The following is a 12807-nucleotide window of genomic DNA, read 5'->3' on the forward strand; positions in this document are numbered from 1 at the left end:
ATAGTATAAAATATAGTAGTTTACTATGTGGAAATATAGAAGTATTCAGAGTCCAGTTAACAGTCCAAGTCATATACGGTTCAGTCATTCAGTTACCAGTCAGTCTAGCACACAAAACAGCTAACAGTAGCAAACCACAGTACCTCACAATACACCGATCAGCATCTAACAAACAGAGAGCTAACAGTCATTCTGGCTCCCACTTATGGCTGCTTGAGGTAACAAACCAATTACATCTCTTTAGCATTTAAAGTAAAAGATACATTTGTTACAATCATAGCTTATATACATTGCCAAGCCAAGCCTAGGGTTACATCTCTAACAGCCTTTGATTACATTTATTTGAAATGGTGAAAATAGTAAAGGATAATAGAGTAATGGTGCTGTTCTTTTCCGACCATAAATAGTAACTTGCACAGGACAACAGAATCCTGACAACAATTCACTGATGGGTTCAAACAGTTTTGGACAAAGACTGGAGAAGCTTATAGATTGTAAATAGTAGCTGTCAGTTCTAAGCAGCTTTATTGTGTAATGTTATATTATATAATAAATAAAATCTTCATTTATGATTATTGTCAATACAAATGATAGATAAAATGAGGGGAGAAGGAGCAAGTTAGTAAAGAAGACATGGATATGAGAAGGAACTAGCAGATCGGAGATGACAGTAAGAGTAGGACAAAGAATATTCAGTTCTACAAAATTCTGCTTGAGTGTGTGTTCATTGTATCCCTCTGAGGATTCTTTGGACCATCCAACTACAAAATGTAAAACCTTTTTGCCCAGATGTTTTGACACAATATTTGTAAAAAAAAAATCATCCTATGAAAGTCACTGATTTGGAAAAAGAAAATAGCAAAGCATCCGCCATTTTCTGTCACCTAAGCATATTTTTAAAATATAGATATAATTTTTAATAATTTGTAATAGCTTCAATCAAGAGTTCTCCAACTTTGGGTAGTGACATCTCCACTTTCGGGGCCTGGGGGAAAAGAATGTAAATAAAAAGTGTCAGGTTTTTTTCTTTAAAAAAACTGTTCAGACTTGGATAAGCAAAGCTTTTAGGCCGTCAAAATTCAGATCTCAATCTTTGGCTCTTGCTCTGGTCCTTGGTTAATCGCCTGAACCTATCAAGTTCAAGAATCATAGTAATTATATAGATTAAAATTTAATGATTTTAGAGATACATTTATTTCTTACTCAGACTTAACTCCAACAGAATCAACTCGGAAATTTTACTGGATGGGTTGTACATTCTCATTTATTATTTTAGGTGATTGTAGCAGTGCAAAGTTTGAGAATGCCTGGATTAGGTTTGGATGTTTGCAGCACAGACGTTGGTGGGGATTGGACACGGTGGCTTCTCCTTTTGAAAATCAGAAATTATAGCGTCCATACCTTTTCTGTACACTTGTTTCACTGCCATAGCAACCCCCATCCTAAAGGGAGTCCCAGCCCCCCCTGAGAGAGCAACCAAGATATCAAAACCCAGGTCAATGGCCCCCTGTTGAGCACGCTTCTTGGCCAAGTCAATGCAGTCTTGAGTATAGTAGTATATGCTGGTTGCAAAGTTATATAGAGTGCTGACTTTAGGTATGACCCTCAAAAGCTTGTGTATCTTTTGCTCCGTTAGATTTACACAGTTTGCTGGTGATGAACGTCGCATGCGTGCCTGCGTGTAGCACTGATGAAGCCAGGAATGAGAACCATGCTGTGGCCAGAAGTAGCTGCCATTTCTAAGCACCACTTGGAAGGAACTGCTGCCATTGGCGATAACTCCTCCACAAACATTCCCTAAACGGTGACAGGCATCAGCAGCTGTTGGAAACCACTTATATTCACGGTACACCTGGCCATGGAGCAGAGCTCCATCAACCTGCATCAGGCCTCGGCAGTGGGAAGTTTGTTTCTGGGCTAACTGGTCCAAATTGAACTGTAGGGCAGCAAAGCTTGTATTTTCACCTGTAGGTTTAGCTGTGTCCAGGATCTTTATCATTGTCAACAGGAGGCCACTTGCATCTTTCTGCCCCAGTTCCTGGTAGAGCCCTAGGCCAAGGGTTTCGGCATGGTGGCTGCAGCCGGCATTTTGCAAGGCAAGCACCAGGGTAGCATGAATCATAATCTGGGCTGGTCGAGGCACGCTGTCAAAATGTTCGAGGGTATCAGGCATTAAATCGCTGCAAGAAACCTTCTTTTCAGGCAACTGGATGGAATTAGAAGAGACGGACTTGAGCAAAGCGCGGAGAGAAGCAAGGTTGGCATCTGAGGAGGAATTTTCAACGTGGTTTCTTGGATCGGTTGTAGTCCCTGGCTGCCCTCCCAATCCATGATGCGGCAGGAGGGCAAGAAAAGTCAGGAGCATCAAAGACGGTGATAAGTACATGTCAGCTTCTCTGGGCACTGCTACAATGGGAAGAAATCAATGTATTGGTTTATTTAAATAATATAGAAAGCCATCCAACACTGGGCAACATGCAAACATTAAAAAGAAATGTAGCTAAAAACAATAACCCATGATCCTTGAGTTAAATAATACATTCCAATGCTAAAATCCTATCTACAATAAAAGGTAAAGGTTCCCCTGGCACATGGGTCCTAGTCATTCCAGACTCTAGAGGGCGGTGCTCGTCTCCGTTTCAAAGCCGAAGAGCCAGCACTGTCTGAAGACGTCTCTGTGGTCATGTGGCCGGCATGACTAACGCCAAAGGGAACACTGTTACCTTCACACCAAAGGTGGTTCCTATTTTTTATACTTGCATTTTTACATGCGTTCAAACTGCTGGGTTGGCAGAAGCTGGAACAAGTAACAGGAGCTCACTCCGTTACATGGCACGAGGGATTCAAACCGCTGAAGTGTCGACCTTTTTGATCAACAAGCTGAGCATCTTAGCCACTGAGCCACCACGTCCTTTCCTATCTACAATACAAGTGAAACATATTAGAAGGGGAAATAACATAAGGAGAATTGTACCGATCTGAAACTGCTATAAGAAGGAACACGAAGTTCCAATGTATTGTGTAAATGTAGTCTATGTCAGTTTTGTTTTTGTGTATTTTGTATGTTTGAAAATAAAATAAAAAATATTAAAAACAAAAACAAATGACCAGATCTTCAGACCCTTATGAAAGACTAATACAACAAATTTCGTTGTATTGATTTTGTACAATGACAATAAAGACTATACTAGTAGACTTGTGGACATCCAGGCACAGACGGCAACGTTCCTGAGTCGAACAAGGTGACATCATTTAATGGAAGGACCTGGAACCTGATGTTCTTGTCCGGCCTTGGCCTGCGGAACTGGCAGTAGAGTTGGACAGTGAGGAGGTTGGGGAGGAACATGGGCCAGTCCTGGAGTCTGGGGAAGGCTCAGATGAGGGCGCTGCATCGGAGGCAGAGAGGGGGCCAGGGCCATATGGGCGTTATGTGCTGTCTCCAAAGTCTCCAGAATTAGACATCAGCAAGGCAGAGGAACAGGGAGCCTGTTCACAGTGCATGCATATGCAGAGCTGCCAGAAGGCAAGATCAACTAAGACAAAAGGGGTGACTCGGGAGTAAGGTTGGAGATGATTGGGCCCTCCGATAAGACATAAAGGAGGACAAAGGCATGTGAGCCTTTGTAGGAAGCAACTTTGTTTGTTCTGGTTGGTTTAAACTCTGAAGCTCTGTTTTGACTCTGTGCTCCATGTGGCCTTGCAAAGCTAATTGCAATTAGGTCTTCGGCAGCATTTCACAGGAGATAAAGGTGGGTGCTTATCAGCCTTATCCTGAAGGACTGTGGAAGACTTCTGTTGGACTCTTTGCAAACTATTTGTGGTTGATTACAGGCTGTGAATGAACATAATTCACAGCTGTTGAAATAAAGAGGGGTTTTAGGGATTAAGCGTGTGCTTTTTACTGTCTCAGGAAGCCTAGGTCTGAACACCTGAAGGGCAGATTTATAGATAACGATCAGCACCTTGGATTGTACCCAAAAGCATCCAAATGACAACCACTAAGCTTGGCAGGATTGAATCATATGCTCCCCTAAGTAGACCATCACAGCGTCCCCAGCACTGGAAAGCACTTTGCACCCCAGCACTGGAAAGCACTGGAGCATCACCTGATTGGGGTGATGTACAACTTGGTATCTCCGGTATGATCCTGCACCCCATGCAGATGGATGACCTGACCCAATGGCAAGATGCAGATTTTAATAGGAGTGGTGAGAGATTCTCTTATCCTTAAAATCCTCAAGACAAGAGGTGGTCACTACATTCCTGCAGGTCTCAAATTATTTGGGACCAAGCCAATAGGACAACTTCTCTTGGTGCCCAGATTGGCAATAAGGGATGGCTGGTTGAATCCTTCTCCAGTTTTGCACCATCAGAACTTATTAAGGCCAAATTTCTTAAGATTACTCATCCCCCCCCCCCTTCGCCTTGCCCCACTGACTATGAAGGATAATTTTCAGTCCACCTGAATAAAGACAATGACAATTGAAACCTAATCCTTTTAATGGAAGGTACCCTGGATTCCCAGGAGGGAGCGAGTGTATTTCAGGGGAGAGAGAACTCAGTTCAGATAGGTGAGAACTCTCACACTAAGGGTTTGAGAGAAAGAGGTTGAAGAGGACTTCTCCCTAATGGTTCCCAGAGTACATGCTTTATAAGGATGGTATCTTGCTTTAGTTTGCCAAGATTCTGTCCGTAGGTGAGGAACAATTAAAAAACCTGCTTGGGGGAATCACAATGGGATGTTGTTGTTGTTTTTTTGGCACCTGAATTCGTTAAGCTTCTCTCAAGGCCTTCTACTCAGCATGGAATATGATCAAGCCAAAGCACTCATTAAACAATGTGTAGCAGACACAGACCTAGTCAGGTCTCCAACCATTATTGCCAATGAATGCAACAGACATGTGGCCTAACCTACGGCATACTTAACTACCCTTGAAGGGTTTAACTATTAGAGGGCCTTTAGCACATTAATATGCCCTCCCTTCAGCTAACCTTGAAGGTCAATACAGGAAGATCCCCCACCCAGAGAGCCAATGCCCTGTGATTCTCAGGTTGCACAAACAGCAGAACGTGTATTTCTCCAGTATCTATATTACAGAGGCATTTGTACCAGTCTCATCTCCCCATTATTACATCAATATCAGGGTGCACAGGACAATCTTACACTTCCCTGCTGCTTTCAGGAACCAACCTTTCTACAATATATGTTGCCCGGTTCTGCACAGCCATATTTAAAATCTATCAGAAAATGACCTGAGCCATAAATGTTTTAATGAACAGCTAATTCACCATTCTAGAGTGCTCTACATTGTGATAGGCCTGGTTTTCCATGCTCTTTTACATCCATTTACTATTACTAGCCCTTCTTTTGGGTTGCTTTGGTAGATTATTAAAGCTTTTTATATGTACTTTTTCCCACACAACCTTTACCTTCTCTGCTCTTAGCTGAATGGGAGGGAAGAGCTTACAGGGCAGGAGGTCTTTCCCTGTCCACTCCTCTCTCTCAAGAAAAACAGCAACAATGCTCCAGAAAACAACCCCTCAGAAAACCCTCAGCAAAAGCCACTTTTAAAAAAGGACAAAGGTCCAACTCTTTGTGGAAACTAATAATCCAAACCCGGAGGGAAGTCCTGAAAGCCCTTGTAAATTAGAGGTTAGTTTGCTGTCATGGCAGCCCACTAAGAAGGACAAAATGACAGGTAGCAAAAAAGGTGAAGATGACAAAATAGCTTCTATTGCATGTGGCAATGATCCACGGGACTCGGGTCAATCTAGGTGGAACTTGGCTTGATATAATCAAGTTGCTTCCTTCCACAGTGAAAATGCAAATTCAGTGGTCTGATTTGATAAGCTAAATCCACTTTGAGGGCACACTGAAAGGAGAATTAGATATCTATCTTCATTTACTTGGCTGAGAACATATCCTTCCAGTGGTTGAGGTCATCAAGCTGGAAGGTGGGAGACCATGAGTTCAAATTCCACTTTAACCATGAAAGCCAGCTGAGTGACTTTGGGCCAGTTACTGTCCCTGAAGCCATACCCAGCCCCAGAGGTGGTATTCAGCCCGTTCTCTCTGGTTTGGGTGAACCAGTAGCGGCTGCTGGAGGCTCCACCCACCCGCCCCGATGTAATACACGAGCACTGCGCATGCGCAGAAGGCACCTGCAAGTGAAGCAAGAGAGAGCGCACACCCTCACATTTGCGAATCAGTAGGGAAGGTAAGTGAATCCCACCGCTGCCCAGCTCATAGGATTGTTGTTGAGAGGAAAATAGGAGAAAGGAGGTTTGTTGAATCTGTTCACCGCCTTATTTGTAAAAATAATAAATTCAGGATATAAATAAATTACACACACATGCACACACCAGGGCTACATTTTCCAAAATAAGGAACCGTATTCCTCATGCTCAAATAATGAACAGGGAGCAACCTTTGACACAAACAAAATCTACCAACTGGTTCCGTAATTCAAACAAAAGATGACCAAGTTAGTGAGGCAGAAGCCAAATGATTTGTGTGAAGTGATCTGCATTAATTCACAACATTCAAGCCATTTTCTTGCACCAGTATGCTTTTTCCCTGGATGCTGATCTCCCACAAATAAAACACAGGTTGGACAGTGTAACACATCGTCCTCAGTTCCAAATTAACTTGTTTCTTTGCTCCTATTGACTGCTATTGCATGCCTTCCCTCTCCCACTCCCTCCCTGGGAAAGAGAAACTTACCTGCTTTAGGAGGCAACACAAACACAAAATGCTTCAGAGTGAACTCAGTTTTGATTAAAGTTGGTCTTTATACACACTTATCTCTGGCAATCACTCTTATCTGCAAACCTCCTTGTAACACTCTTTGCCCCTGGAAAGTTCTGACCTCTTTCTTAATCTGCCAAAGCCCCCAGAGTCACTTGTCTGAAGAAGGAGAAACAGGCGGTGCTGAGTAATGATTTAAGGGAAGAAGAGGAAGAACAATATATCTATCAGTTGCTTTGTTTGCATAGAACAAACATTCATATCTACAACATCTGGAGTTACAGTGGCATGAGGGATGGTCAGCCATTCTGATGTCTTAATCCTCCATCAGACTTTTGGTTAGTTCATTCAGTAAGAGCCTCTTGTCTCTTGAAAATGCTGGTTAAAAATTTGACATCCAAATTGAAAGAGGAGTTAATGAAGAAATTGGGTATCCACTTTGTTAAAAAAGTGGAATATCTAGGTATACATTTATCTGCGAGGTGTGTGTCCATCAAAGAAGATAACTATACTAATTTGATCAACAAAACTAAGAAAGACCTAGAAAGGGGGTCTGAAGTCATAAAAATGAATGTACTACCAAAATTTGTTTTCCTATTTCAGAATATTCCAATTAAATTAGAAAAAGGTTTTTTTAAGGATTTGAATCAATTGGTTTCGAATGTTATTTGGCAGGGAAGAAAACCAAGAATAAAATTCAAGACTATGCAAGACACTAAGGAAAAAGGAGGATTTTGCATACCAGATTGGGAACTTTATTATACTGTGGCCACTCTAACATGGTTAAAAGAATGGATAATGTTGAGAAATAAAAGATTACTCAAATTGGAAGGTGATGACCTCGAAGCAGGATGGCATGCCTTCCTGTGGTATGAAAAAGGATCTGCACATACATATTTCATAAGACACTAAATCAGACAGTCCCTGTTATTAATATGGAAAAAAATTAAGCACAACCACTATACGGAAACACCCATTTGGCTATCCATGACGGAAGCATATGTACACCCAAATTTAATTAATATGGAAAATATTGTTACATATAAAGAGTTATTGAAGAGACGGGGAGATTAAAACTAGATTAGAATTGGCATCACAAGGGGTACAAGTAGAATGGTGGTCTTATTTACAGATACAATCAAGGTTTGCACAGGACAGGAAGAAGGAAGGTATCGCTAAAGATTACACAGTGTTAAACTTTTGATACAGACAGAAAACAGGCTGATCAAAGTGTTGTATTAATTTTTGTTGGAGTATAAGCTAGAGGAGGAACATGTCAAAGAAACTATGGTCGCCTGGGTGAAAATTTTTGGTTATAATGTGGAATTGGCTAAGTGGGGAAAACTTTGGATACTTAATCGGAAACTAACATTGGCTACGGCGTATAAAGAAAATCTTTATAAGATGTTCTACAGATGGCATCTCCCCCCAGCACGGCTCTCCAAAATATTTAAAAATCTGGCCCCAAATTGTTGGAAGTGTAAAAAAACACCAGGCACTTTTTATCATGTGTGATGGACATGCAATGAGGCCAAAAGATATTGGAAAATGATTCAATCATGCTTGGAACACATGGTGGGAGGCCAAATTTTGTTTAAACCAGAAATTTTTCTCCTAGGCATAATACCGGAAGGTTTTAAGAAAAGTGTACTCTATCTAATTATACATGTACTAACTGCGGCGCGCATAACTTTTGCGCAGTATTGGAAAAAAGAAAATACACCATCAGAGCTAGATATAATCAGAAAAGTGTTGGCCTGTGGGGAAGCAGATAGGCTCACTCTTGAACTTAAAAATAAAGGGGAATCAGAATATTTTGAAGTCTGGAACAGATTTTATGATTGGTATAAGACAAGGTGACAAGACTGGAACAAACTGTATATATTGTGATTGGACAGAAGGATAGCTAATGCACTAAGTAGGCTAATGGTTAATGGTTGAGACTAATTGTGTATAATGTGAATGTATGGTCATTTCGACTCTGTGGTACTGCACTGTTTTAAATGTAAAAATAATAAAAATATATTAAAAAAAAAAAGTACCTCTTGTCCAGCTACCCTTCTCTTCCAACCTCTCCCATTTTAAGATTAAGATTGATGTATCCTACTGTCGTTGCATTTGGGATTCAGGACATGAATCGCCACCCGTAGTGACTTATGCAATGTGTGCATTCAGTGCAGGTAGTACTCGACTTACAGCATTTCATTTAGTGACTGTTCAAAGTTACGGTGGCACTGAAACAAGCAACTTATAACCATTTTTCAGACTTACAACCGGTGCAGCATCCCGTGATCATGTGATCAAAATTCAGATGCGTGGCAACTGGTTCATACTTATGACCGTTGCAGCGTCCCGGGGTCACATTATCCCCTTTTGCGACCTACTGACACGCAAAGTCAATGCGGTTCATTTAACAACCGTGTTTCTAATTTAAAAACTGCAGTGATTCACTTAACAAATATGGCAAGAAAAGTCGTAAAATGAGACAAAACTCACTTAACAAAAGTTCGGTTTATATATTTATTTGTGTGCATGTGGAGGTCAGCTATAAAAATGAATGTCCCTGAACTCCCAGGAAACTGAAGGGACCCCAAATTAAACAACTTTCTATAGTTTTATGTTTCACATCTCACAGTAAAAGTAAAGGGTAAAGATCTCACAGTTAGCTTCGCTCCACAGAAAAAGAAGCATGGGATATAGCAGCGATGGCGAACCTTTTTTGGCTCGCGTGCCATAAGTGGGGAGAGCGCAGGGGGGTCATGTGCGTCTCGCGTGCCCTGACAAATGGCTCCGTGTGCCACCTGTGCCACGCGTGCCATAGGTTCGCCATCACTGGGATATAGGGTATGAGATGGGTGTGTGAGGAACAGTTTCTCAGCTGCAGTGCCAATGACAGTATGCCTGCTAACACATAATTGCTTTGCCAGTTTTACTGAGAGGAGCTAATTGAACTGGGGATACAACAAATCCAATTTAAGGAACATTGGTGGGCTTAGAAAAAGGCATAATGACAGCAATTGTCTCCTCATACTTGTTCCATACGTAGGCAGTAATGCTCACAATTGCAATGAGGGCAACCCCTCCCCCCCGCACAATTTGAGCCTGAAAATACTAGGAATTACTACAATCATCCCGTTTTTATTGAAAGCAAAACAGAAACATCAGTAGGATAATCCTTCACAAGATTCTCCATGTCTGGCAAGCTCTCAGATCTTCTGGCTGTTTTAAGTAGTCATGCAGGACAAAGGCAGAGAAATCTCTTACTTTATACTTTATTTTTTAGAATCAATCGATGTTCTTTTTAAAAAATATATATCAAAAATACAAGAAAGACATGCACAAATATCCACAATTGTCATACATCATTCTGCTGACACCGGGCAGATTTCAGAAAAATCCAATGTGAAAACAACTCCTACCGAAGGAGGCAAGGCAGAAATACCATAGATGCATACAATTACATATTTAATATCTCTTGTATCATCATCCCATCACTGCCGTATTTTTAGCAAGGCTTTCTGTTGGCCTACTTTCACCCCCCCCCCTTTTTTTCTGACAAGGAATTTCATAAACAGAGGGGAAAAAGCAGATAAACAGCAGAAACCAATATTGATGTGTTCAGGTAATTAAGGCAAAATGTGACATATATGCTCATGATATCCTAGCCAAACCAGAGACACAAGAGGCAGATCCACAAACAAACCAAACACTGTGAAAAACAAGTATCCCCCCCCTTTGGGGGGGGCAATCTAGCTGGTAAGGGTGATTCTTAGTGACTCTAAGCAAACAATACCAAGGAAGGCCAGCTAAGCAAGGGCAGGCAGTTATATACAAACCTGGAACAGTTTGAAGGCTGACTGTCACAATAGCTTTAACAACAATTGTAGCTAATCCTAGAGCAGAAGTTAGGAGCTCTTTTCTTATTCTACTCCCTCCACATTGGTGATCATACAGATTTTTAATTATTATATAGAAGTTCAGTTTCTGTATTCTTCCCCTAATATTTTCACTGTTCTGCACAGAAGATGGGAGGATGCTGATTGTTCTCCATCTTGCCCATTCCAATTTTTGAGGTGACTGGTTTCACTGGTCTCATTGACATGCGAAGAGAGACGTTTTTGATTCCCTCAGTCCTCATCTTCCTCAATTCGCAGGCACTTCCTTTTACTGGCGGGTCGTGGTCCATCCTCATCACTGGAATCTGTAGTGCCAAAGCCAAATGTGAAAATAAGGATAGATAAAAAGTGGTGCTGGGAATACTTGCTGTCACTTATTCATATATTCCAATGTCATAAAGCTTATTGAAGGGAAGATGCTGGCACACAGCACAATTAAATCCAGGATTCAACTATGAAAAATTGGAGAGAGTAGGCTTCTTAAGAAAAGTATTTCAGGTAGCAAAATGTTTAACTAACTTTGTTGTATGTTGGGAGAAACAAGCGTATGGCCATGTGGACCCGGATACTGGCTAAAAGCCCACTTTCAGCCTCATGGTCCAATATATCTTATGCCGACAGATCATTTTTACTCTGCTTGGTAACATAAAGTAAATGACAAATAACTCAAGATGCCAATGCACCTGGAAGAAGAGCTGGCAACAATAGTTCTTAAAAGAATTATTGACAGAAATTAGAAATAGAAAATGTATTTTATTTATTGTTTTGATGTTTTATATTGCTGTTATAAGCCACTTAGAGTTGTTTGATAGTGACATCGGCGACATATACATTTAATAATTAATAAATATCAAGATGTCACTTAGAGCTCAGTTAGGGCACAGCAAATGTCCTCTTAAACCAGCATTATGTTTGATCCAACTTAACAAATAGCAAACATTACATTTGTAGCTTGTAGCACGACGGTTGACTTACCTGAACGGTCTTTCTATGTGCGCTGCGAGGGGAATCCAAGCATGGGTTAACTTTGTCCATTAGCCTAGAGACTGAGTTACGTAACTGTTGACCACGCCTCCTCTGACTGGGGTAATTCAGTTTTGTACGAAGGCTCAGCCGATCCAAGAGATGGAAACAAATGTCACGAAATGTAATAATTAATGAGGTAAGTAAACCATACGAATGGAAGTGTATGCAAAAGGTCAAATGACCGGACCAGCTGAAGCCAAGGGCGGGTTTGGATTCCTCTCGCAGCGCACATAGAAGGACTGTTCAGGTAAATCAACGGTCGTTCTCCTGTGCGCTGCTTGGGGAATCCAAGCATGGGACATGCCAAAGCAATGGCGGGAGCTAGGGCGGGAGCTAGGGCGGGAGCTAGGCTGGTCAGGGGCCCCAGGTGGTAAAAGAACCCTCTGCAAGACTCGCTGCCCAAAGGAAGCCTCTGCCGAGGCATACATGTCAACTTTACAATGTCTCATAAAGGGCGATGGTGATGACCAGGTCGCCGCCCTGCAGATGTCTTCCACTGAGGCCTGTGTCGCCCAGGCCGCCGTGGTAGCAGCACTCCTGGTGGAATGGGGAGTGATGCATCTGGGAGCCGGTCGAGATTGACTGTTGTAAGCAAGGGCGATACACGCTTTCAACCAGCGTCCGATGATATGTGAGGACACCTTCTGCCCCATGGATGATTTCACATAATGACGGAGCACCCTGCGAACGTCAAGGTGATGCCACCGCCGCTCCTGTGAATGTGAAGGCTGCGGGCAGAAGTCTGGGAGAATGAGTTCTTGTGCTCTGTTAAGAGTTAATTTTTGGAAGGAATGCCTGGTCCAACCGCAGAATGACTCTGTTCGGATGGATGATGCAGAGGTCCTAGCGGACCAACAACACCGCCAGTTCCGACACCCTCCTAGCCAATGTAATTGCTACCAAGAAGACAGTTTTAAGGGTCAACAATCGGAGACTGATCATGCGGATGGGCTCGAATGGTATAGCCGTGAGGGCCCTGAGCACCAGAGACAGGTCCCAGGTAGGGTAACGATGCACTGGCGGTCTGAGGTTAGATGCACCCTTCACAAATGATCGGACCCTGGGGTGTTGTGCCAGGGAACGGCCCTGCCCGCCACCAATCACAGTTGATAGAGCCACAATTTGGCGGCGGAGGGT

At 42.2% G+C, this 12807-nt stretch overlaps 2 protein-coding genes across 2 annotated transcripts in view; both read right to left on the bottom strand.

Moving 5' to 3' along the window:
- Positions 1–1312: 1312 nt before the first annotated feature.
- LOC309396358 (apolipoprotein F-like) lies at positions 1313–6778 on the bottom strand (the record flags this gene model as incomplete). The annotated part of the gene is made up of 2 exons (XM_081961440.1): positions 6725–6778; positions 1313–2406 (listed from the first exon to the last, which is right to left on the bottom strand). The coding sequence occupies exon 2, from the start codon at positions 2384–2386 to the stop codon at positions 1313–1315; it is 1074 nt and encodes a 357-aa protein (XP_081817566.1). The 5' UTR covers positions 2387–2406; positions 6725–6778.
- A 3223-nt stretch (positions 6779–10001) lies between these two features.
- The window catches only part of TIMELESS (timeless circadian regulator), a 72445-nt gene continuing 69639 nt past the window's right edge, over positions 10002–12807 (bottom strand). The window contains exon 30 of the mRNA XM_081934578.1: positions 10002–10949. Within this exon, the coding sequence (XP_081790704.1) occupies positions 10876–10949 (74 nt within the window). The 3' untranslated portion in view covers positions 10002–10875. The remainder of the gene's footprint in view (positions 10950–12807) is intronic.

Source organism: Natrix helvetica (assembly GCF_964273705.1).
Source record: "Natrix helvetica genome assembly, chromosome: 1".
Taxonomy (NCBI): domain Eukaryota; kingdom Metazoa; phylum Chordata; class Lepidosauria; order Squamata; family Natricidae; genus Natrix; species Natrix helvetica.